The sequence below is a fragment of the Sapajus apella genome, unplaced genomic scaffold (genome assembly GCF_009761245.1).
Source record: "Sapajus apella isolate SASKATOON/1434 unplaced genomic scaffold, GSC_monkey_1.0 scaffold58, whole genome shotgun sequence".
NCBI classification, from domain to species: Eukaryota; Metazoa; Chordata; class Mammalia; order Primates; family Cebidae; genus Sapajus; species Sapajus apella.
Window position 1 is genome coordinate 9,320,492 of NW_022436998.1, and position 25,352 is coordinate 9,345,843.

The following is a 25,352-nucleotide window of genomic DNA, read 5'->3' on the forward strand; positions in this document are numbered from 1 at the left end:
GGCAGTACAACTGAGTATGGCAGTCGTGGCAGTGAAAGGACATTGACTCTTTCCTGTGGGGGGAATATCTGAGCTTTATAAATTAGTTCTGATGTAATGGGTCCATAGATTTCCTTTAAGAAACCACTGAGCTAAAACAATAGTCCTATGTTCCTCCACATTTAAAAAAAATTCCACCTAGGAGCGGTGGCTCACACTTGTAATCCCAGCATTTTGGGAGGCCAAGGCAGGTGGATCACAAGGTCAGCAGTTCAAGACCAGCTGGGGCAAGATGGCGAAACCCTGTCTCTAAAAAATATAAAAATTAGCTGGGTGCAATAGCAGGCACCTGTAATCCCAGTTACTCAGGAGGCTGAGGCAGGAGAATCGTTTGAACCCAGGGAGCGGAGGTTGCAATGAGCCAAGATCGCGCCAGTGCACTCCAGCCTGGGGGTCAGAGTGAGACTCCATCTCAAGTCTGTAAATAAATAAATAAAAATAGGACAGGGGGGTGCCAAGATGGCCAAGAGAAGCCAGCGCCTGAATGCAGCTCCCAGCAAATGAGACTCAGAGGGCTGGAGGACTTCACAGTTCCAAAGGAGGTGCCGGGTTATTTTTTGTGGGACTGATAGGGCACTGGAATTGGGCCCAGGGAAAAAAACCACAAGGCGAGAGCCACCCGGGGGGCACAAATCAAGACCAGGGAGGCCCGTCCTCACCTGAAACGTACAGTTGGCTTGGAAGGTCGGGGGACTTAACCCCCTCGGTGCTCCATTTCAGATCCTGTGCTTACCTCATCCTTCCTGCGACCCATGGTCCATGGGGGCCCTGCCAGACGGTGGGGTGTCATGGGTAGTCAATGGAAATCTGAGCAGCGGCTACAGCAGGGCTCAGCAAGTTGTCGAAGAGACCTGGGCAGGAGTTTGGACTAATGCCTGCAGGATAGACCCTCCCACAGAGGGAGGCAGAGTTGAAAGCAGGGAAACAGACCATAAGGCCTGGCAGGCCTCACCTCCACAGAACTCAGACTGAAGCCCTTGCTTGAGAGCTTAGCAGCAAATACACCAGCTTGACCCCAACCAGGAAGATTGAACTCTGGGAGAGAGGCCATTGGGAAGGTGGGGCCAATCTCATCTGCAAACAATCTGGAGGGAAGGACTGCCCACCTAGCAACCTGACTGAACCTGAGAGAGCCCAGCAGCGCCCTCTACAGGCAAAAAAGATACAGTTCCAACATCAATAGAAAAAAAGTCCACTCGAGACTCCTCCTGAAAGTTGCCACCAACTTCAAAGATTAAAAGGAGATAAATCCACAAAGATGGGGAAAAAAACAGCACAAAAAGGATGAAACCACCAAAGAACAGAACACCTCTTCTCCTCCCAGGAATCACAACTCCTCACCAACAAGGGAACAAAAAAAGAGAATGAAGCTGATGAATTGACAGAAGCAGGCTTCAGGAGGTGGGTAATAAACTTCTCTGAGTTAAAAGACCATGTTCTAACCCAATGCAAAGAAACTAAGAACCTTGAAAAAAAGGTTGGACGAAATGCTAACTAGAATAACCAGCTTAGAGAAGAACACAAATGACTTGATGGAGGTGAAAAACACAGCACAAGAACTTCACAAGGCATACACAAATTTCAGCAGCCTAATCTAACAAGCAGAAGAAAGGACATCAGAGATAGAAGATCAAATCAATGAAATAAGAGTGAAAAGAAATGAACAAAGCCTCCAAGAACTATGGGATTATGTGAAAAAACCTAATCTACTCATGATTGGTATAGCTGAATGTGACAGGGAGAATGAATCCAAGTTGGAAAACACTCTTCAAGATATTATCCAAGAGAACTTTCCCAACATAACAAGGCAGGCCAACATTCAAATCCAGGAAATATAGAGACCCCACAAAGATATTCCTCAAGAAGAGCAACCCTAAGGCACATAAGTGTCAGACTTACCAGGGTTGAAATTAAGGAAAAAATCCTAAGGGCAGCCAGAGGGAAAGGTCAAATCACCCACAAAGGAAAGACCATCAGACTCACAGCAAATCTCTTGGCAGAAACCCAACAAACTAGAAGGGAGTGGGAACCAATATTCAACATCTTTAAAGAAAAGAACTTTTGACCCAGAATTTCATATCCAACCAAACTAAGCTTCATCATTGAAAGAGAAATAAAATCCTTTATGGACAATTACTGAGAGATTTTGTCGCTACAGGACCTGCCTTACAGGAGCTACTGAAGGAAATACTAAACAGGGAAAGGAATAACCAGTACCAGCCACTGCAAAAATGCACCAAATGCCAAAGAATAACAATGCAACGAAGGAGCCACATCAATTAACAGGCAAAACAACCAGAAAGTAACAAAATGGCAGGATCAAATTCAAATGTAACAATATTAATGTTTAAGGTAAATGGCCTAAATGCCCCAATCAAAAGACACGCAAACTGGATACAAAGTCAAGACCCATTGGTGTGCTGTATTCAGGAGACCCATCTCACAAGCAAAGACTCACACAGACTCAAAATAAAGGGATGGAAGAAGATTTACCAAGTAAATGGAGAGCAAAAAAAAAATCAGGGATAGCAATCCTAGTCTCTGATAAAACAGACTTTAAACCAACAAAGATCAAAAGACACAAGGGCATTATATAATGGTAAAAGTATCAATGCAACAAGAAAGCTAACCATCCTAAATATTTATGCAACCAATGCAAGAGTACCCAGATACATAAAGTAAATTCTTAAAGATCCACAAAGAGGGTGATAGATCCAAGATGGCCATTTAGGAACAGCTCAGGATTGTAGCTCCCAGTGAAAGCGCAGAGGGTGAGTGGATGCCACATTTTTATTGCCCACAGACCAGGAGATTCCCAGGCAGAGGAGCCCCACGGGTAGCCAGCATGGCTGTTTTGGTCGGCGTGGCTGCTTTGCCCACGCCCTAGCGCAGTGGTTCTCCATACAAAATACACTGGTCCGGGTGCCCTTTTAGCTGGTGAATGGAGCCCCAGGAAGTCTCTCATTCATCTGATTAAAAAGGGGACTGAATAGGGAGCCAGGCCAGGAGATGCCTGGGCAAAAAAAAAGCACCATGAATCTCAGTGCTGCTGTTTAAGCCAGCACAGTGAGTTGCCCCACGGGAAATCACACAGATTCCAGTGCCTTTTCAACAGGCGACTAGAACACCTGGGAGAGAGTTGACTGTTCAACTAAAAAAAAAGGCTCTGAGGAAGGGAGCCAGGTGATCAGGCTCGGCTGGTCTCACCTCCACAAAAGAACAGCAGTCAGAAACTCTGGATTGAGAGTTTCACAGCAAGCGCAGCTGAACCTGGGACGGTCCAACTCTGTGGGGGAGGGGCGTCCGCCATTACCTAGACACTCCACCACTATGGAGGTAGTCCACCATCACTGAGGCAGCCTGCCATTGCCAAGGCAACCTACTGTTGCCAAGGCAACCTGCCATTACAGAGAGAGTCCGCCAATACAGAGGTGGGCCACCATTGCCGAGGCAGTTCTAACTACACCCATATAAACAGGACTGTAGGGAAGTTCACATGGCAGCTGGGCGGAGCCCACAGCAGCTCAGCAAAGCCTTTGCAGGCAGACAGTGAGTAGGCTGCCACCTTGCTGGGCAAAGCAGCTCTGATAAAAAAAAAAGGCAGCAGCACAATGGAAACTCATAAACAAAGCCCTAACTCCCTGGGACAGAGCACCTGGGAAAAAAAGGAGGTTTATGAGTTCTGCTGTAGCAGACCTAAATGTACCTGCCCAGCAACTCAGAATGAACAACGGAGCTCACAGCTCAGCACTTGAGCTCCTATAAAGGACAGGCTGCCTCCTCAAGCAGCTCCCTGACCCCCGTATATCCAAAGAGTCACCTCATAAAGGAGAGATCAGACTGCCATTTGGCAGGTATCCTTCTGGGACAAAGATAGCAGAAGAAGAAACTGGCAGCAACCCTTATTGTTCTGCAGCTGCTGCAGGTGATCCCCAGGTAAGCAGGGCCTGGAGTGGACCTCAGCAGTCCTACAACAGAGGGGCCAGACTGTTAGAAGGAAAACTAAGAAACAGAAATAACTTCATCAACAAACAGAACATACACTCAGAGACCCAATCTGAAAGTCACCAACTACAAAGACGACAGGTGGATAAATCCACAAAGATGGGCAGAAACCAGCACAAAAAGGATGAAAACACCCGAAACCAGAACACCTCTCCTCCTACAAGGGATCACAACTCCTCACCAGCAAGGGAACAAGGCTAGACGGAGAATGAGTGTGATGAAATGACAGAATCAGGCTTCAGAAGGTGGTTAGTAAGAAAATTCTGTGAGCTAAAAGAACACCTTCTAACCCAATGCAAAGAAACTAAGAACGTTGAAAAAAGATTTGATGAAATGCTAACGAGAATGGACAACTTAGAGAGGAATATAAGTGAATTGATGGAGCTGAAAAACACAAGAACTTTGCGAAGCATGCACAATTTTCAACAGCCGAATTGACCAAGCAGAAGGGATATCAGAGGTCGAAGATCAACTCAACTCAATGCAATAAAACAAGAAGGCAAGATTAGAGAAAAAAGGGTAAAAAGGAATGAACAAAGTCTTCAAGAAATGTAGGACTATGTGAAAAGACCTAATCTATGTTTGATAGGTGTACCTGAATGCAACAAAGAGAATGAATGAATGAATCCAAGCTGGAAAATACTCTTCAGGATATTATCCAGGAAAACTTCCCCAACCTAGCAAGGCAGGCCAATATTCAAGTCCAGGAAATACAGAGAACACCACAAAGATATTCGTCAAGAAGAGCAACCCCAAGGCACATAATCGTCAGATTCAGCAGGGTTGAAATGAAGGAGAAAATACTAAGGGCAGCCAGAGAGAAAGGTCGGGTTACCCACAAAGGGAAGCCCATCAGACTTACAGCAGATCTCTCAGCAGAAACCCTACAAGCCAGAAGAGAGTGGGGGCCAATATTCAACATCCTTAAAGAAATTTCAACCTAGAATTTCATATCCAGCCAAACTAAGCTTCACAAGTGAAGGAAAAATAAAATCCTTTGCGAACAAGCAAGTACTCAGAGATTTTGTCACCACCAGACCTGCTTTACAAGAGCTCCTGAAAGAGGCTCTACACATAGAAAGGAACAGCCAGTACCAGCCACTCCAAAAACATACCAAATGGTAAAGAGCATCAACACAATGAAGAATCCGCATCAACTCATGGGCAAAACGGACAGCTAGCACCAAAATGGCAGTATCAAATTCACACATAACAATATTAACCACGAATGTAAATGGACTAAATGCCCCAATCAAAAGACACACACTGGCAAATTGGATAAAAAGCCAAAACCCATCAGTGTGCTGTATCCAGGAAACCCATCTCACATGCAAGGATACACAAAGGCTCAAAATAAAGGGATGGAGGAAGATTTACCAAGCAAATGGAGAGCAAAAAATAGCAGGAGTTGCAATTCTCATCTCTGATAAAACAGACTTTAAAGCAACAAAGATCAAAAGAGACTAAGGAGGACATTACATAATGGTAAAAGGATCAATGCAACAAGAAGAGCTAACGATCCTAAATATATACTCACCCAATACAGGAGCACCCAGATACATAAGGCAAGTTCTTAATGACTTACAAAGAGGCTTAGATTCCCACACAATAATAGTGGGAGACTTTAACACCCCATTGTCAATATTAGACAGATCAACCAGACAGAAAATTAACAAGGATATCCAGGACTTGAACTCAGATCTGAACCAAGCAAAGCTAACAGACGTTTACAGAACTCTCCACCCCAAATCCACAGAATATACATTCTTCTCAGCACCACATCACACCTACTCTAAAATTGACCACATAATTGGAAGTAAATCACTCCTCAGCAAATGCAAAAGAATGGAAATCATAACAAACAGTCTCTCAGACCACAGTGCAGTCAAGTCAGAACTCAGAATTCGAAAACTAACTCAGAAACGCACAGCTTCATGGAAACTGAACAACTCGCTCTTGAATATTGACTGGATAAACAATGAAATGAAGGCAGAAATAAAGATGTTCTTCGAAACCAACGAGAATGAAGGCACAACATATCAGAATCTCTGGGACACATTTAAAGCAGTCTCTAGAGGAAAATATAGAGCAATAAGTGCCCACATGAGAAGCAAGGAGAGATCTAAAATTGACACCCTATCGTGAAAATGGAAAAAGCTAGAGCAAGATTAAAAAAAACTCAAAACCTAGCAGAAGACAAGAAATAACTAATATCAGAGCAGAACTGAAGGAGCTAGAGACACAAAAAACTCTTCAAAAAATCAATAAATCCAGGAGCTGGTTTTTTGAAAAGATCAACAAAATAGACCACTAGCCAGATTAATAAAAAAGAGAAGAGAGAATAAGCAAATTGATGCAATGTAAAATGATAAAGGGGATATGATCACAGATTCCACAGAAATTCAAGCCATCATCAGAGATTACTACAAACAACTCTATGCACATGAACTAGTAAACCTGGAAGAAATGGATAAATTCCTGGACACTTGCTTCCTCCGAAGCCTAAACCAGGAAGAAGCCGAAACCCTGAACAGACCCATAACAAGGTCTGAATTTGAGGCAGCAATTAAGAGCTTACCACCCAAAAAAAGCCCAGGTCCAGACGGGGTCACAGCCGAATTCTACCAGGCATACAAAGAGGAGCTGGTACCATTCCTTCTGAAACTATTCCAAACAATACAAAAAGAGGGAACCCTTCCCAAATCATTTTATGAGACAAACATCATCCTGATTCCAAAACCCGGCAGAGACTCAACAAGAAAAGAAAACTTCAGGCCAACATCCATGATGAACATAGATGCAAAAATCTTCAATAAAATACTGGCAAGCCGATTGCAACAGTACATCAAAAAGCTTATCCACCATGATCAAGTAGGCTTCATCCTGGGTATGCAAGGCTGGTTCAACATACACAAGTCTATAAACGTAATTCACCACATAAACATAACCAAAGAAAAAAAAACACATGATTATCTCAATTGATGCAGAGAAGGCCTTTGACAAAATTCAACATCCCTTTATGTTAAAAACCCTCAATAAACTAGATGTTGACGGAATGTATCTCAAAATAGTAAAAGCTATTTATGACAAACCGACAGCCAATATCATACTGAATGGGCAAAAACTGGAAGCATTCCCTTTGAAATCTGGCACTAGACAAGGATGCCCTCTCTCACCACTCCTATTCAATATAATACTGGAAGTTCTAGCCAGAGCAATCAGGCAAGAAAAAGAAAATAAAGGGTATTCAAACAGGAAAGGAGGAAGTCAAATTGTCTCTATTTTCAGATGACATGATGGTATATCTAGAAGACCCCATCGTCTCAGCTCAAAATCTCCTGAAACTGATAAGCAGCTTCAGCAAAGTCTCAGGATACAAAATCAATGTGCAAAAATCACAAGCATTCCTATACACCAATAACAGACAAACAGAGAGCCAAATCAAGAATGAACTGCCATTCACAATTGTTACAAAGAGAATAAAATACCTAGGAACACAACTAACAAAGAACGTAAAGGACCTCTTCAAGGAGAACTACAAACCACTGCTCAAGGAAATAAGAGAGGACACAAACAGATGGAGAAACATTCCATGCTCATGGTTAGGAAGAATCAATATTGTGAAAATGGCCATACTACCCAAAGTAATTTACAGATTCAATGCTATCCCCATCAAGCTACCAATGACCTTCTTCACAGAACTGGAAAAAAACACCTTAATCTTCATTTGGAACCAAGAGAGAGCCCACATAGCCAAGTCAATTCTAAGCAAAAAGAACAAAGCGGGAGGCATCACACTACCGGACTTTAAACTATACTACAAGGCTACAGTAATCAAAACAGCATGGTACTGGTACCAAAACAGAAATATAGACCAATGGAACAGAATAGAGGCCTTGGAGGCAAGACAGCATATCTGCAACCATCTGATCTTTGACAAGCCTGACAAAAACAAGCAATGGGGACAGGATTCCCTGTTTAATAAATGGTGTTGGGAAAACTGGCTAGCCAAGTGCAGAAAGCAGAAACTGGACCCCTTCCTGACACCTTACACTAAAATTAACTCCGATGGATTAAAGACTTAAAACCTAACACCATAAAAACTCTAGAAGAAAACCTAGGCAAATCCATTCAGGGCATCAGCATAGGCAAGGAATTCATGACCAAAACAGCAAACGCATTGGCAACAAAAGCCAAAATAGACAAATGGGACCTAATCAAACTCCACAGCTTCTACACGGCAAAAGAAACAGTCATTAAAGTGAATCGGCAACCAACAGAATGGGAAAATTTTTTGCAGTTTACCCATCTAACAAAGGGCTGATATCCAGAATTTACAAAGAACTAAGACAGATTTACAAGAAAAAAACAAGCCCATTCAAAAGTGGGCAAAGGATATGAACAGGTACTTTAGAAAAGAAGACATACATGAGGCCAACAAACATATGAAAAAATGCTCATCATCACTGGTCATTAGAGAAATGCAAATCAAAACTACATTGAGATACCATCTCACGCCAGTTAGAATGGTGATCATTAAAAAATCTGGAGACAACAGATGCTGGAGAGGATGTGGAGAAATCCAACCCTTTTACACTGTTGATGGGAGTGTAAATTAGTTCAACCATTGTGGAAGACAGTGTGGCAATTCCTCAAGGACCTAGACATAGAAATTCCATTTGACCCAGCAATCCCATTACTGGGTATATATCCAAAGGATTATAAATCGTTCTACTATAAGGACATATGCACACGAATGTTCATTGCAGCACTGTTTACAATAGCAAAGACCTGGAACCAACCCAAATGCCAATCGATGATAGACTGGACAGGGAAAATGTGGCACATATACACCATGGAATATTATGCAGCCATCAAAAAGGATGAGTTTGTGTCCTTTGTACGGACATGGATGAACCTGGAAACCATCATTCTCAGCAAACTGACACAAGAGCAGAAAATCAAACGCTGCATTTTCTCACTCATAGGCAGGTGTTGAACAATGAGAACACATGGACACAGGGAGGGGAGCACTACACACTGGGGTCTGTTGGGGGGAAATAGGGGAGGGACAGCAGAGGGTGGGGAGTTGGGGAGAGAGAGCATGAGGAGAAATGCCAGATATAGGTAATGGGGAGGAAGGCAGCAAATCACACTTCCATGTGTGTACCTATGCAACAATCTTGCATGTTCTTCACATGTACCCCAAAACCTAAAATGTAATCAAAACAAAACAAAAAAAAGATCTACAAAGAGATTAGACTCCTTCACAATAATAGTGGGAGACTTTAACACTCCACTGACAATACTGGATGGATCAACGAGACAGAGTCAACAAGGATATCCAAGACTTGAATGCAGAGTTGGACCAAGCAGACCTAATAGACATTTACAGGGTACTCCACCCCAAATTCACAGAATACACGTTCTTCTCAGCATCACATTGCACTTACTCCAAAATTGACCACATAATTGGAAGTAAATGACTCCTCAGCAAATGCAAAAGAATGGAAATCAGAACAACAGTCTCTCAAAACACAGCACAATCAAACTGGAATTCAGGATTAAGAAATGCACTGAAAACCGCACAATCACTTCAAAACAGAAGAACTGGCTCTTGAATGTTGACTGGATAAACAATGAAATGAAGGCAGAAATAAAAATGCTCTTTGAAACCAAAGAGAATGAAGACACAACATACCATATCCTATGGGACACATTAAAAGCTATGTATGGAGGGAAATTTATAGCAATAAATGCCCATATGAGAAACAAGGAAAGATATAAAATTGACACCCTATCATCAAAATTGAAAGAGCTAGAGGAGCAAGATCAAAAAAACTCAACAGCAAGCAGAAGACAAGAAATAACTAAGATCGGAGCAGAACTGAAGGAGATAGAAACACACACACACACACACACACACACACACACACACACACACAAAGAACCCTTCAAAAAATCAATAAATCCAGGAGCTGGTTTTTTGAAAAGATCAACAAAACAGGCAGACTGTTAGCTAGACTAATAAAAAAGAAAAGAGAGAAGAATCAAATAGATGCAATAAAAAATGATAAAGGGGATGTCACCACTGATTCCACAGAAATGCAAACTACCATCAGAGATTACTACAAATAGCTCTACGCACTTAAACCAGTAAATCTGGAAGAAATGGATAAATTCCTTGACACTTGCACACTCCCAAGACTAAGCCAAGAAGAAGTTGAAATCCTGAATAGACCAATAACAAGGACTGAAGTTGAGGCAGCAATTAATAGCCTAACCGACCAAAAAAAAATTCCAGGTCCAGATGGGTTCACAGCAGAATTCTACCAGACATACAAAGAGGAGCTAGTGCCATTCCTGTTGAAACTATTCCAAACAATACAAAAAGAGGGAATGCTGCCTAACTCTTTCTGGGAGACCAACATCATCCTGATAACAAAATCTAGCAGAGATACAACTAAAGAGGGAAACTATAGGCCAATATCCATGATGAACATTGATGCAAAAATCTTCAATAAAATACTGGCAAACTGAATCCAACAGCACATCAAAAAGCTTATCCACCACAATCCAGTAGGCTTCATACCAGGCATGCAAGGCTGGTTCAACATACGCAAATCTATAAACATAATTCACCACATAAACAGAACCAATCACAAAAACCACATGATTATCTCAATAGATGCAGAGAAGGCCTTCAACAAAATTCAACAGCCCTTTATGCTAAAAATTTTAATAAACTAGCTATCAAAGGAACTAATCTCAAAACAACAAAAGCTATTTACAACAAACCCACAGCCAATATCATACTGAATGGGCAAAAATTAGAGAAGCATTCCCTTTAAAAACTGGCACTATATGAGGATGCCCTATCTCACCACTCCTATTTGATATAGTATTGGAAGTTCTAGCCAAAGCAATTAGGCAAGAAAAAGAAATAAAGGGCATTCAATTAGGAAAAGAAGAAGTCAAATTGTCCCTATTTGCAGACGACATGATTGTATATTTAGAAGACCCCATCATCTCAGCCCAAAACCTCCTTATGCTGATAAGCAACTTCGGCAAAGTCTCAGGATAGCAAATCAATGTGCAGAAATCACAAGCATTCCTATACATCAATAACAGACAAACAGAGAGCCAAATCATGAGTGAACTCCCATTTACAATTGCTACAAAGAGAATAAAATACCTAGGAATACAACTAACAAAGGAGGTAAAAGGTCTCTTTAAAGAGAACTACAAACCACTGGTCAAGGAAATAAGAAAGGACACAAACAGATGGAAAATCATTCCATGCTCATGGTTAGGAAGAATCAATATTGTGAAAATGGCCATATTGCCAAAAGTAATTTATACATTCAATGCTATCCCCATCAAGCTACCAATGACCTTCTTCAAAGAACTGGAAAAAAAACACTTTAAACTTCATATGAAACCATAAGAGAGCCTGCATAGTCAAGACAATCCTAAGCAAAAAGAACAAAGCTGGAGGCATCACACTACCTGACTTCAAACTATACTACAAGGCTACAGTAATCAAAACAGCATGATATTGGTACCAAAACAGAAATATAGACCCATGGGACAGAACAGAGGCCTCAGAAGAAATGCCACACATCTACAACCATCTGATCTTTGACAAACTGGACAAAAACAAGCAATGGGGAAAGGATTCCCTGTTTAATAAATGGTGTTGGGAAAACTGGCTAGCCATATGCAGGAAGCTGAAACTAGACCCCTTCCTTATACCTTATACAAAAATTAACTCCAGATGGATTAAAGATTTAAACATAACACCTAACACCATAAAAACCCTAGAAGAAAATCTAGGCAAAACCATTCAGGACATAGGCATAGGCAAGGACTTCATGACTCAAACACCAAGAGCACTGGCAACAAAAGTGAAAATAGACAAATGGGACGTAATTAAACTTACGAGTTTCTGCACAGCAAAAGAAACAATCATTAGAGTAAACCAGCAACCAAAAAAATAGGAAAAAAATTTTATAATCTACCCATCAGACAAAGGGCTGATATCCAGAATCTACAAAGAACTAAAGCAGATTTACAGGAAAAAAAAAACAAGCCCATTCAAAAGTAAGTGAAGGATATGAAAAGACACTTTTCAAAAGAAGACAAATATGCAGACAACAAACATATGAAAAAATGCTCATCATCACTGGTCATTAGAGAAATGCAAATAAAACCATACTGAGATATCATCTCAAGCCAGTTAGAATGGTGATCATTAAAAAATCTGAAGACAACAGATGCTGGAGAGGATGTGGAGAAAAAGGAACACTTTTACACTGTTGGTGGGAGTGTAAATTAGTTCAAGCATTGTGGAAGACAGTGTGGCAATTCCTCAATGATCTAGAAATAGAAATTCCATTTGACCCAGCAATCCCATTACTAGGTGTATACCCAAAGGATTATAAATCATTCTATCTTAAAGACACATGCACACATATGTCATTTGCAGCACTGGTTACAATAGCAAAGACCTGAAACCAACCCAAATGCCTATTGATGATAGACTGGACAAAAAATATGTGGCACATATACACCATGGAGTACTATGCAGCTATAAAAAACAATGAGTTCATGTCCTTTGTAGAGACATGGATCAATCTAGAAACCATCATTCTCAGCAAACTGACACAAGAACAGAAAAGCAAACACTGCATGTTTTCATTCACAAGCAGGTGATGAACAATGAGAACACTTGGGCACAGGGAAGGGAACAACACTCACAGGGCTAGTTGGGGGTGGAGGGAAGGGGGTGGGTGAGGAGGAGTGGGAGGGATAACACCTGGAGAAATGCCTGATGTTGGCAAGGCAGGGAGGTGGGGGTTGGGGGATGGAGACAGCAAACCACCGTGGCATGTAACAATCTATGCAACAATCCTGCAGGACGCAGGATGTACACATGTACCCCAGAGCCCAAATACAATAAAAAATAAATAAAAATAAAAATAAATAAAAATTTAAAACTCCAAAACTGTCTAGTAGAATTCTTAGCAGTGGTTTTACTCTCATGGCGCACAGGTTTCTTTCCACTGAAAATGTTTAATTCGCAAACCCAGAGTCAGAGAAACAGACTTGTACAAAATCATTTATTTATGAAAGTTCTTTAGGCATTGTTCATTTTACTTTTAGATCTATTAATAAAATTGACACTAGATCTGTAGGTCAAGAAAATTTTAAAAGGCATTGGAAACTTGTTAAATTTTATTATTTGGAGTCTCTACCACTAAAGTGTAATGGCTCAAGAAACATCACATCAAATGTTGGCCAGGCATAAGCAAATGGAGAAAAGTACAAAGCCATTGCATTAATCCAGGAAGATCAGTGAGATTTTTTTGAGTTTCTATTTTTTTCTTTGGATGTGATTTTGATTTGATCTAAAAGGTTCTCTCCTCTGCCCATCATAGAGAGAGAATCTGAAAACAAATTCTTTCTCCACTGGGAAAAAAAATCCTATTATCCTACATGGTCTTTGGTTATTTTCTGTAGTAGATGATGGAATACTGTGCTTCAGTGTCATTATACCTTCATATAATTGATAAGAAAATAATGCCAGCAATAAAAGCAAGCATTTATTCAGCGTTTGCTATGTGAGGGCACTGTTTTAAGAATTTTTCCTGTTTTATCTCACTTAATTTTAACAATCATCCAATGAATTAGGTGCTTTTATTGTATCCATTTTACAGAGGCAAAGAGAAGTTAAGCAACTTGCCCAAGGTTACAAGGCCAGTAAGGAACAGAAAAGACAACCAGAACTCAACTTTTGCTCTATCTTCAGATGATGTATAAATTTTTTAACCTCTGTGTTATATTCTGTCCTGTCTCTCATTTTTGAGTGGTAGATGAAATTTCTAGGGGCACAGGCTTGCCACTGAAAAAAAGGAAGGAAAATGCCATGGGAACTATCTGAAACTTATGAAAAGATGAATTTACTGGACTGATTTTGATGGGGAAGAGTTTTCTTTCCTACAGTCAAGAAGTGAAGAATGAGAAAGCTAGAATATTTGGCTGTACCTGTGTAAGAAAGTCCTTTGAAACCTTTTGAATTGTTGAATTTGCTCATTACTGAGTAGTTTCTTTACATACAGAGGGGGTATGCGTACACCATTCAAAAATAATGAGATTTTGTAATGGACCTTTATTCTAATTACTGCAGAATTCTCTCTTCCTTAATACCATTTATGTGAAATGCTTTTCAGTGTGGGATAATGTCCTCTGAAGGGTGGATCATGTACTGCTAGTATATGGATTAAACTTAAAATTAAAAATATATATGTATGATTTTATCTCCATAGAAATTTGAAAATAATCAGCACATCAAACCTGAGTCGTTACAAAGATTATTGCCTAGATAAAACCAGGTTGATTTTAAAAGGAAAGGAGTTAATTTAATGTCAATACTATGAAATGTTAAATATTACAGGTAGCACAACAAATAAAGGAAAAATTATGGAATCAAAGTATAAAGGCCTGAAGTTTGGCAAACACTGGAGGAGCATTAGTTCCTTTCAAACAAGCTAGCTCTCTTGCCAGGCATTAAGCTTTTCTTCCGTAGGCTGTGGGTTGGTGACAGAGAAAAATAGAAGGGGAGAAGTCAGTCAAGAATGGGCTGTGGGCTGGGCACGGTGGCTCACACCTGTAATCCCAGCACTTTGGGAGGGCGAGGTGGGTGGATCTCCTGAGGTCAGGAGTTTGAGACCAGCCTGGCTAAAATGGCGAAACCCCATCTCTACTGAAAATACAAAAATTAGCCAGGCCTAGTGATGGTCACCTCTAATCCCAGCTATTCTGGAGACTGAGACACAAGAATTGCTTGAACACCAGGAGGCAGAGGTTGCAGTGAGCCGAGACCTTGCCACTGTACTCCAGCCTGGGGGACGAGAGTGAGACTTTGTCTCAAAAAAAAAAAAAAGGACTGTGTTGTCTTTTTATATCTACCCTGATTGTGTTATGTGATGAAATTCTTAGTCTACATAGGTATGACTTGCAAAAATATGTATTTTTTTCATTTATCTCATGAATAGCATTTTTTGTACTTGCAGATAACAATGTATACCCAGTATATAGTGTTTCCTTAGCCTTTTTCTTCCTTTAGCGTTTCATTTTCCAAGTGCTTTGTCAAACATAAACTGTTGTAACACCTCTTTATCTTCCCACAACCCTTGTAGTTTATTTTTTCCTATAGTCAACGTTGCAGAGCTGGGAAGAAGATAAAACAGTCATGCCCAGGTCACACAAGATGTTTTAAGTAAAAAGATACCACAAGAAGAATTTAAAAATGTCGAAGGGGCAAGTAATTCCCCTCTTCAAGGGAGAATTTTCAAGTATGAAGTATGCTGTAGAAAATGTACCACTAACTCAGGTTTTCTTTCAGATTCAAAATTACGTTAACACTGGAATTACTGTGGTTTACTAGTAACACATTTGGAATAATATTATGTTTGCCTGTTTGTCTCTGTCTTTTCTTGTTGTTTCCTTGGATCTCATCTCAAATCTTTTCAGTGTTAAATTTAAGAAAATGTGTACTTTTCTTAACTTACATATTTTGTTTCATTTCTTGCATTGCCTCTTGGCGACAACAGTGTTTTAATTGGTAGCTGTGTTTTTACAAATGAACCTAACACTCCTCTTCACATTAAAAATGCAACAAATGAAGCATGAGAAAATTTATATAACATGTTTTTCCCTTCTCCTTTATAGATGGTAAGGTTGAAGTTACAAAAGAAGGTGTGAAGTTGTGTACCATGGGCCCAGGAAAAGTGTTTGGGGAGTTGGCTATTCTTTACAACTGTACCCGGACAGCGACCGTCAAGAGTAAGGCTATTTTCATATTTTTAAACTACTTTCAATGTCTTTTTTCCTAGGCCTTTGAGATATTGATTAAAATGCTCACTGATTTAATCTTTAAATTTTTTTAATTTGTATTTTATTTTTTGCCCTGAAATATAGCTGATGTATTTGTTTTCCTATGAAAGGTGATTGTTATAATCAGTTTTGTATAAATTACATTTTCTTGCTGAATTCTGAAAATTATCTTTTAATCAATAAATTCTCATAACTAGGATTTTAAAAATGATATAATTTTGTAAATTAGAATCAAATAAGAGCAAGTCCTTTTCTTTCTTTATAGCCTCAGGATTATATTTAAGAAATTTTTACATGTCTGTCTATTTTGGGTTATATTCCTCACATAAATTCCGCTTGTTTACTCAGTGGTTTAGAAAAATTAAGAGGAGAAATGTCCTCTATCTCATTCAAACATCATTGAGTAAGATATCTCCTGAATTCTAAAACTGCATCTGAGTATATTTTTGCCTTCAGCTGCTCATCAAGCTGTATATTATAGCATTTTTCTTTTCTACTGATTGAGCTTATTTTAAATCAGGGCAATAAAGCAGCTTGTTTCCCTAATTTTACATGTATGTGTATATATGATTTCTCTAGCTACTTTTGTTGCTTGGTAGAAGCAGCTGCAATAGTTAGAGGAAAAAAGATTTTTTAAAAATCTGCTTCCTGAGTAAGGATATAATGACTGTATAACAAACAGAGCTGAATTCAAAAGTCAACAATGTAAGGTTCATTGCATCTTTAGGCAAACGTATGTATTTTATGTTTGAAAAGTCTTTCTGACACGTTTTCCTGTGGTTGATTTCAATCACAAATTACTTTGATTAGGTTTTGTCATTTAAAAAAATGCTATTGGCAAAATGACAAGTACATTGTGAATTTCAGTTAGTTTTATCTGGATCTCATGGACTACTTTTTGTATTAGTTTTTTTCCTTAAGAAGTACAGCATATAAATGACAATGCAACAATGAAATTGGATTTTAAAACACATAAGAATGCATGGCCAGCTGGAATCCCAGAAATTGTAGTGAATCACCTTTTTATTTGTTGGATTCACTGTAACATCAATTGCAAATGGGCCTCTTTTAGGATGAGTCTTCCTTGGCATTTGATTCTTGATCTCTGAAAGCATAGGAATCTTTTGATTGATAGATGCTGCCATGTTTTTACTTTATGTGATCATTCAATTACATGACTCAAAGAATGAGACTCAGTGAACCATAATAGAATCTGCCACAACTTTCACTTACTTAAAAGAGCCTTAAGTACAATAGTCACGGCTCCATTAACTGAAACAGATTTTATAATTATACTTCACTTTCATGAGAAATGTATTTCTTTTAAGATTAAAAAAAAAATGCCAGAATAGTATATTTTGATATGTGAGAATTATAAGTAGAATTTTTTGTTTAAAAACTTTTAAAACTTTTAAATATTTCAGACTTGTATGCTGCTTGATATTTTAACTTAATTGAAACTACAAAATTTCCAAAAGCCAACAGTTGGTAATAACATAGTAGTAATCTTATGAAACATGGAATTTTTATTAAAGAAATATTTTAGATAGTCTATTTAAATGAATTTTATGGCCAAGATTTTTACTAAAATGATTTGTTTCATAAACATCAGTTTTCTTATTAGGTTTCCATATAATGGTGTTCATCTGTACTAACATCTATCGTACTCGTACTTGGCAAATACAAATAGACACTATGAATCTAATTCAACAAGAAGAAACTAGATGTTGAATGCAAATTGTAAGCCTAACTCTTTGGGGGTCAGAACATCCATCATCAAAGGAAATGAGTAATGGGACATGTTCTTCTTTAACACAGACTCAGAGAAAGCTCCAGAATTCATCTGTGCACACGTGTTTGTTTCTTCACAGTGCCTACTTAAGATATAACGGTTGTGTTGACAAAAGAGTCTAGAGCTGGTTATGTGCAAATATGTATCTGCATTTATAGGTACAGAGGTTTTGTGCACGAATCAGAAACAACATCTGTGAGCAACTCTTGCTTCCAAATGTTGCATAAGCACTGTGAAGTATGAATAATGATTGTTTCAGGACTTTTTGTCCTGTCACCCTCTGCTGTCTAGGGAGACTGCACTTGTGACTGTAGGCCTTAAGCACCATTTTTTTCCTATATGTTTAAATTAAACCTTCAGGATGGATATGTTATGATTCTAATTAGATCCCATTAGCATCCCATGGTTGCTACTTTTACAGAATGACTACAGAATATAACTCCCAATGCTGTCTTATTCTTTACATGTGATAAAAACATGTCTTCAAATTTATTTGGCTTTTAAGGTCTATTTATTTCTTAGTATTCAAGATTACTCAACTTGTCTGTCTTTTCCTGTCATCGTGTCATTTGGAGTATCAAATGACAAGAGTATTGACCATCTGGAGTATCATTCAAAATGGATTCATCCACTTGGGTGTAATAGTCTAATTCTGAGGGGAATGGTTTTCCTACACAATAGCTGATCTATTCATGCCTCTTTCTTTCTTACATACCTTGGCTTTTAACCTCCTTAACATCACCCACCTTCCTTCATGATTGAAAATGTTGATGATGCCAGCTCTGTGGCTCACACCTGTAATCCCAGCACTTTGGGAGGCCAAGGAGGGTGGATCACAAGGTCAGGAGTTTGAGACCAGCCTGGCTAATATGGCGAAACCCTGTTTCTACTAAAAATACAAAAATTAGCTGGGCATGGTGGCTGACACCTGTAATCCCAGCTACTCGGGAGACTAAGGCAGGAGAATCGCTTGAACCTGGGAGGTGGAGGTTGCAGTGAGCTGAGATCGTGCCATTGCACTCCACCCTGGGCAACAGAGCAAGACTCTGTCTCAAAAAAAAAAAAGAAAAAGAAAAAGAAAATGTCAATGATCCTTTCTCTTTTCTATTTTCCTTGATCAGCCTGAAAGTTATCTGAAATCTTAACGCATTTTTAACAGTAGTAACTAAATTCTAGGCAGCATTCAATAATTTTTCAATGTACATTACTTGTTTCTTTTTCAAGACAGCACTTTTTGCAATTTTAACAGGCTGTGAATAAATTTCAGTGACGTCACAAGCTAATGAATATGATCCTAACACCTGTGGATTTTTTCCTATGCTTATCAAGAAGTAGTTTTCTTATTAAAGCTCTAGTTTGACATATGCTATAAAATATGATTATAAGCTTGTTCACAGTGATCTAACAGAAAGAAGCACCTTGGTAGCTTGCAGCAAGCTTTTTGGTTTTCATCTGGGAAAAATCAATTGGCATTCTTCTGAAAATAAATAATATTTATTTTCAGTGGTTATCATGATAGCACTAGGAGGAAGATCTGATACCACCAGGAAGAATATTTTTTAACAATCAAAACCACAGTGATATAGAAAGAAAAAATCCTGGTATGATTCAGATCTATATTCATAGTCTGCTCCTGTCTTATAAAATAACTATTGATTTTTCCCTAGGGAATAAAGAAATAAAAATATTTAAAATTAGCATGATATTGGAAACAAAAATTTAACAACACTCTTGAGTGTGTTTATGGCTTAAATAGCCTCAAGTTTTCTTGATTAACTGTGATCTGAAAATGGCCACTTTGTATCTTTCTAATCACAAACATTCCCAATGGCATGGGTAAGGGAAAAGAATCACTTGTTCTAGTTGGTTTCCATACCACCAATTCATGCTTCCAGAATTGATTGTTTTTTAATATTTTATCTAAATATTTTGACATTGTATAGTGAAAGGAGTTTTACATTCCATTTTCAACCCCACAGGGGCAGGAATTTCTCACATGTTGTTTGAATACCCCTTACTTACTCAGCCCCCACACCTGGAAGCAGATCATTATCACGTTTTCCTAAAGTGTCACTCCGGGTTGTGATTTCACGTTTACTACTCTCACAGCAATAGCAATAGCAATTTGCACTTACCCCGGGCCTTGCTTCTATGCCCAGGGTCCTTCAAAATAACAAAAATGGAGAAATGGAAGTTACTGGTAACCTAAAAGGAAAAGGCATTTTGTTTACAATGAGAGGAATTCAGTGACACATACTGAACTGGGGGTATTTTTGCCTGTACATATTAAATTGAAGCCCTGCTTGTCTTACTTTGAGTTTCAGCTCACAGTGCCTCCAGACCTTTGGTAATGCATTATTCAAATGGTCTCATTCAACTATACTCCAGGCAAACCCAATAAAAAGCACTTTTCAGGAAAACATCCTGATGCCAGGTCAATAGAATCACCACAGAAAGTTATCTACAAAGAACGTCTACAGTGGTTGTGGTAGATACGTTATGACATTAATTGGGCAAAATATCTAATTATTTCTTCTTAAATTGTTAATAACAAGTATTTAAATTTTGTTTGTTAAAATACTTCATTACTAACACAACAGAGCCTAAAAAGGCTACAAGAAATCTGACAAATTGATGACTTCCACAGTATCAGGTAAAAATCTATGTTTGTGCCTTAGTTTGAATATTTTTAAGTTTCCATACTTAAACTTTCCTACTAGTTAAAAGGAAGTTGACTAAGATATTTTACTAATTGTCAGACATTTTAAGAACAAAATTTAAAGGTCTGGAGTTTTCTGTTTATGGAGTGAAATGGCTTTACATTTCCTTGCAGCTGTTTTGAGCGTTACATTATTCAAACTGTATCAGAAAAATCTGCTGACTGTCAAAAACCTAAATGATGAATGAGAAATAATAGGAGATTTGATTGAATTTTTTGCTGTAAATACTTTTACATGCTATAAAAATAATGCCTATACCTAACACCTATGCTGTATATCTTATACATCCATACTATGCTTTTTATTGGTAAAGGAACAAAAGACATGAATGCAAATTTTTACTGTAAATGAAAAGGAATCATTGATGAAGCTCTTATAATATTGAAAACCTGGGAAATTTCCTAAGATGCCTAAACCAAGAAATAAGCAATCAGATACTTTTTTAGAAAATATCATCGTAGGGCACCATGAAGTATTAGATTCATGATAGATTAGATTCACATGTAAAAATAAAGCAACACTCTCCATCAACACTAACAACTGGTAGTATACTGTTACTGCCGGGTTTTCATGAGCACAGGTATCCAGGTACTATGCTCGCTGTGCCACAGCAAAAGAGCCAAAGAGATGACTGAGCTAATGAGACAAGTCTCTGTTCTGCCTTTGAGAGGCAAGTTAAAGAGATGCATGTTTGCTTTCTCCCAGTTCAATACATGCTTTTTACAAGAATCCTGAGAGAAGGAGAGAAGACACAATTAAATTTGGGCCAATGATGAATAGAAACATGACCCTGGTTGTGGAAGGGATAGTTCAGTGACTTCCCAGGAATTTTATTATCATGGAGAATGAAGCAAATATCGTATATTTTGGCAGCATTTGGGGGAAGTTGGTACACTGTTTAGTGAGTTAATTAGACAATATTCTTCTTAGTAAAATGTTCACTGCATTTGTCTATTAAAGAATACTGTGAAATTAGTAACATAAATCCAATTATGTAATCCCTGAGAAATAAATTTCTTTAATAAAGGAATCAATTCACTAGGTACCAATGATGCTATGTAACAGACTAACGTGAACAAATAGATATACAAAAGCTATTCTTTAATCTCATTTTTTTTATTGTTTAAGTAGATTAAAATGAATTTCAGAGATGAGGCAAGCCATTTTTAAACTATGTTTTCTTCTACAGGTTGCGAAGATTTTTTTCCCCTAAGCTTGATGGAAACTGTTGCAAACAAAGTATATTTATAATTTATATGTAACTACTTCCCAAAAAATTCATGTTCAATTTCTATATTGACCAGGTTTGGTAGATAGTCATATATTAGCAGTTTTTCTGAGACAAAAGTTACCTCCCATAGTCAAAGAAAGACAATAAACTTGATTCTTTCTTAAAGTAAGATAAATTACTCTCCCTCCTTTAATTACTAAATCATCGAATACTTGCAATATTCTCTATTTCTAAAGAATAGTCAGACTTTAGCTGATGGGGTGTTATGTTTTAAAGATCCCGAGTAATTTACTAGAAAATCTAAACAATAGGCAAGAAACACCGATTGTTTTTAGCAGTTTTTGTTATTTAATCCTGCAGAAGCAGCAGTTTTCCCACAAAGACCTGCACCAAAAGAAGCTCCCACACTTGTAAAGCTTGAGTGAGTTTTTGATATAATGAACATTCATTCATTTAACAATTTGCTAAGAGGCATTTTTAGTATTTATTCAACTGATTTGAAGAATAAGAAACAAACTAGTAACATAGGTCAATACTGTATTTTCTGTAATTCTTTTTCTCAAAGGAAACCTTCCTGCCTATAGGTCAGTGTCAGGATGAAATCCTAATGAATGTTCCCACAGTAATAATAATAAAAGCAGATAACATTTGAAGACTATGAAACACATGAGGCTCAGAGCTTTGGGGGTGGGTGGTGGTGTTACCCCCATTTTATTGCTATAGCAACTAAAGACCTAAAACAATTAAGCAACTAGTCCCATGTCCATAACTAGTGAGAAGGAGGGTCATAAGTCTGGCACTACCTGGCCCAGGAACATTAAATTGTTTTCCCAGGGACACACAGCTAGTAAGTGGCAAAGGATGAGAACCCAAGCTGTATGCTTCTGGACGCAAATGCTCAAAACTATCCTTCTCTTTAATTTTGGCACAGGTCAGTTTCTGTCTCCTCCATTAAACCTGTCCATCCTAGTCCAGAATAATTTTTCTCTCCTTCCAAATTTCTCTATTTCTCTATGTTTTAAGTTTTGTCTGCAATGTTTCATTTTGCTTTTAAGCACAAGTGTATCTGTAAGACTACTTATATTGGTCTGAGGACACCACTTTCACAAAAACTTATACAGTATGTTATAAATTTTTTCTTAAATATTAGCACATGGACCCATGTTAAGTACATCTGTTATAAAAGGATGAATTCTGTAACATAATGATGGGAAGGTTATAAGTTTAATGCCTTAGAGACATATAATGAGCAATCAGAACCTATTGTAGGAGCTAGTCTTTGTAATGCATTGAAACCGTTATGGATATTTTATAAGATGAAACTTCATGGTTCAGTGTTTGAGACATTGCTAAGTAGCTATTTTTTTTTTTTTACATAAAGTCTGTTCATAAATTTCTTCAAAGTAGGAATTATGAAACTTTAAACAGCAGCTAAAGACAATGAATGATGACTAGGAAAAAAACTACTATTTTTTGTTGTATAACAAAATAAAAGGATAAGGTAAGTCATGACAAGTGTGTTTGCCTTTATTACCCCTTTAATTTCATCTGACTACTGAGGAAAAGTAACCTTGGCACTTCGTTGGTGAATCTGAAACGCCCGCTCTGCGTATGAGATGTTCTTTGTTGACTAAATTTCTAAGTTATCATGATAATAAAGCTTTATAATTTACAACCTGTCATCCCATGTATTATGTAATGTAATCTTCAAAATACCTCAATCTAGTAGATGAAAGAGGTTAACCGTGATTTTCCAGATGGGAAAATGCAGGCCAAGATCATGAAGTGCATTAGTGTGGTTCATTAACGGAGACTCTGATGCAAATTTAGGTAACAGTATTTAAAGCCTTGGCTATAAGCACCTCTCCTTTACTTCTCCTGCTCCCCACCCCCATGTGTGGACTCCTGAATAAGGCTCTTAATATGCCTACTACCCATACCTAATGTGTGAACTCTTGATAAGAGGATTTCAAATGTTTACCCCTATGTTTCTCAAACTGTGGTCCCTGGAACAGCAGTATCAGCGTCACCTAGGCCCTCAATAGAAATGCAAAATCTCTGGCTGCTGCTCTATTAAATCAGAAATTTTGGTGGTGGGTCACAGCTATCTGTGTGTAACAAGGCCTTCCAGTAATGACCCTATAGTTTGAGGTCTGATGAAGCCCTATAGGTGCCCTATTAGTGTTAACCTATGCATATGCACACTATCATATGCTTCCAATTGTCTATATTGAGGAATTTAGAAGAAAATTACAGACACTATAATAAGTAGTCAGTGTTATTATTGGCATCTTTGCAGCTTTTTGCTTGTTTTGTTGCTGTTGAGCAGAGATATTTAAGGAAAGTTGCATTTTCTACTAAGAAGTAAAATGCAGCCTTAGTAGAAGAGTACCAGCTTCATACACATTATTAACGTATTCGTTTGAAGATTAGTGAGAAGTAAAATTAAAAGAACAGATTGAGAGGGAGGGGAAAATTTTTAAATCATGAACAATTGGGCTACGTTGTTAACAAAACTCACTTTTAGAGTTATTAAACTTGATGGCTAGGATGTTGGTAGAAAAACAGAACAAAGAAAAAGTTTCATTTAATTTTTTATTGTTCTTTTTCATGGTCATGAGTGTAGTTTGGATTAAGTGAAAACAAATATGCATGGACACTTTTAAGAAAACAACTGAGCTGATAATGTCTTTCTAAGTGGAATATTTCTCACTAATGTATTAAGTTCAACCTTTGGACTCATGGTGGAAAGGTATTTTGTACTTTCCATAGGTGCCCATTAACTTAATTCATAGTGTTATCCAGGTAGTTTTAGGTGGGTTGCATAACTCTTTCCTTCCGATAATTAGAAGATGAAAAGACATTCATGTATCACAGTCATTGAGAAAGAAATGGGAAGTTCCTTGGAATTGAGACCTGTAGAGATCTGAGGCCTGGAGTGTTGAAGGATACAGGCAAGGAAGTGGGCCAGTCAACATTTGCAAGAATTGAGATTTCAGAGTGAAGGTGACAATAGATCTTAGTAAATATTGACTTCTCAGAAGGCAGGTGAAAAAGGATTCAATAAGTGATCTGGGGTAGCTGAACATTTTCCTTTAAAGCTAAGTATTCTTTATCACTTGTATTCTCTAAAGGAGAAACAGTCTGCCTCACTAATACATATTCACTTTATACCCTCATAATTCCTCCCACTTCTAGAAGAGCAACATTTTATTGACCTGAAAGTATGGTAGTCTATAACCTTCTGAGTGGCATCAAACAGCATTGTTTAAACTATCTTCCTAACTGGATTATTTCTTGTTGTTGTTGCTTTATTTCTAAAGTAAAATCTTCTAGAATACTTCTGTTTATGAAGCTTATAAGAACAGACTTTCCTGGTTACAGAGTAGGGGAACAGCCTCCAGAAGCTCCATCCAGTTGCCCAAAATTCCTTTGCTATTCATTCCCTCTCATTCTTCCCCCTAAATTGAGTTCTTTTCTGGAATTTTTGAGCTCAGGTCAGGTAAAATTGTTTGAAGACCACTTTTCTACTTGAATCCAGGGTTACTCTGAGTAGCTAAGTAATGGTAAATCTTCATCAACTGTATACTACTATATACAGGCCACTTGGTTATGTGTAGAATCTCTAACCTTTTCAGTAGTCCTGCACTTTAGGGATCAATACTGC

General features: G+C 38.1%; 1 protein-coding gene and 1 long non-coding RNA gene across 3 annotated transcripts in view; both read left to right on the forward strand.

The window, feature by feature from the left end:
* The window catches only part of PRKG1 (protein kinase cGMP-dependent 1), a 1,332,247-nt gene that overhangs the window by 482,293 nt on the left and 824,602 nt on the right, over positions 1–25,352 (forward strand). For both annotated transcript variants that reach the window (XM_032245676.1, XM_032245675.1), the window contains exon 3: positions 15,778–15,891. In XM_032245676.1, coding sequence (XP_032101567.1) covers positions 15,778–15,891 — 114 coding nt within the window. The remainder of the gene's footprint in view (positions 1–15,777; positions 15,892–25,352) is intronic.
* Positions 1,505–4,562, forward strand: LOC116528445. Its single transcript, XR_004259027.1, has 3 exons — positions 1,505–1,688; positions 3,263–3,264; positions 4,541–4,562. It is a non-coding gene; the product is annotated as an uncharacterized LOC116528445 (long non-coding RNA).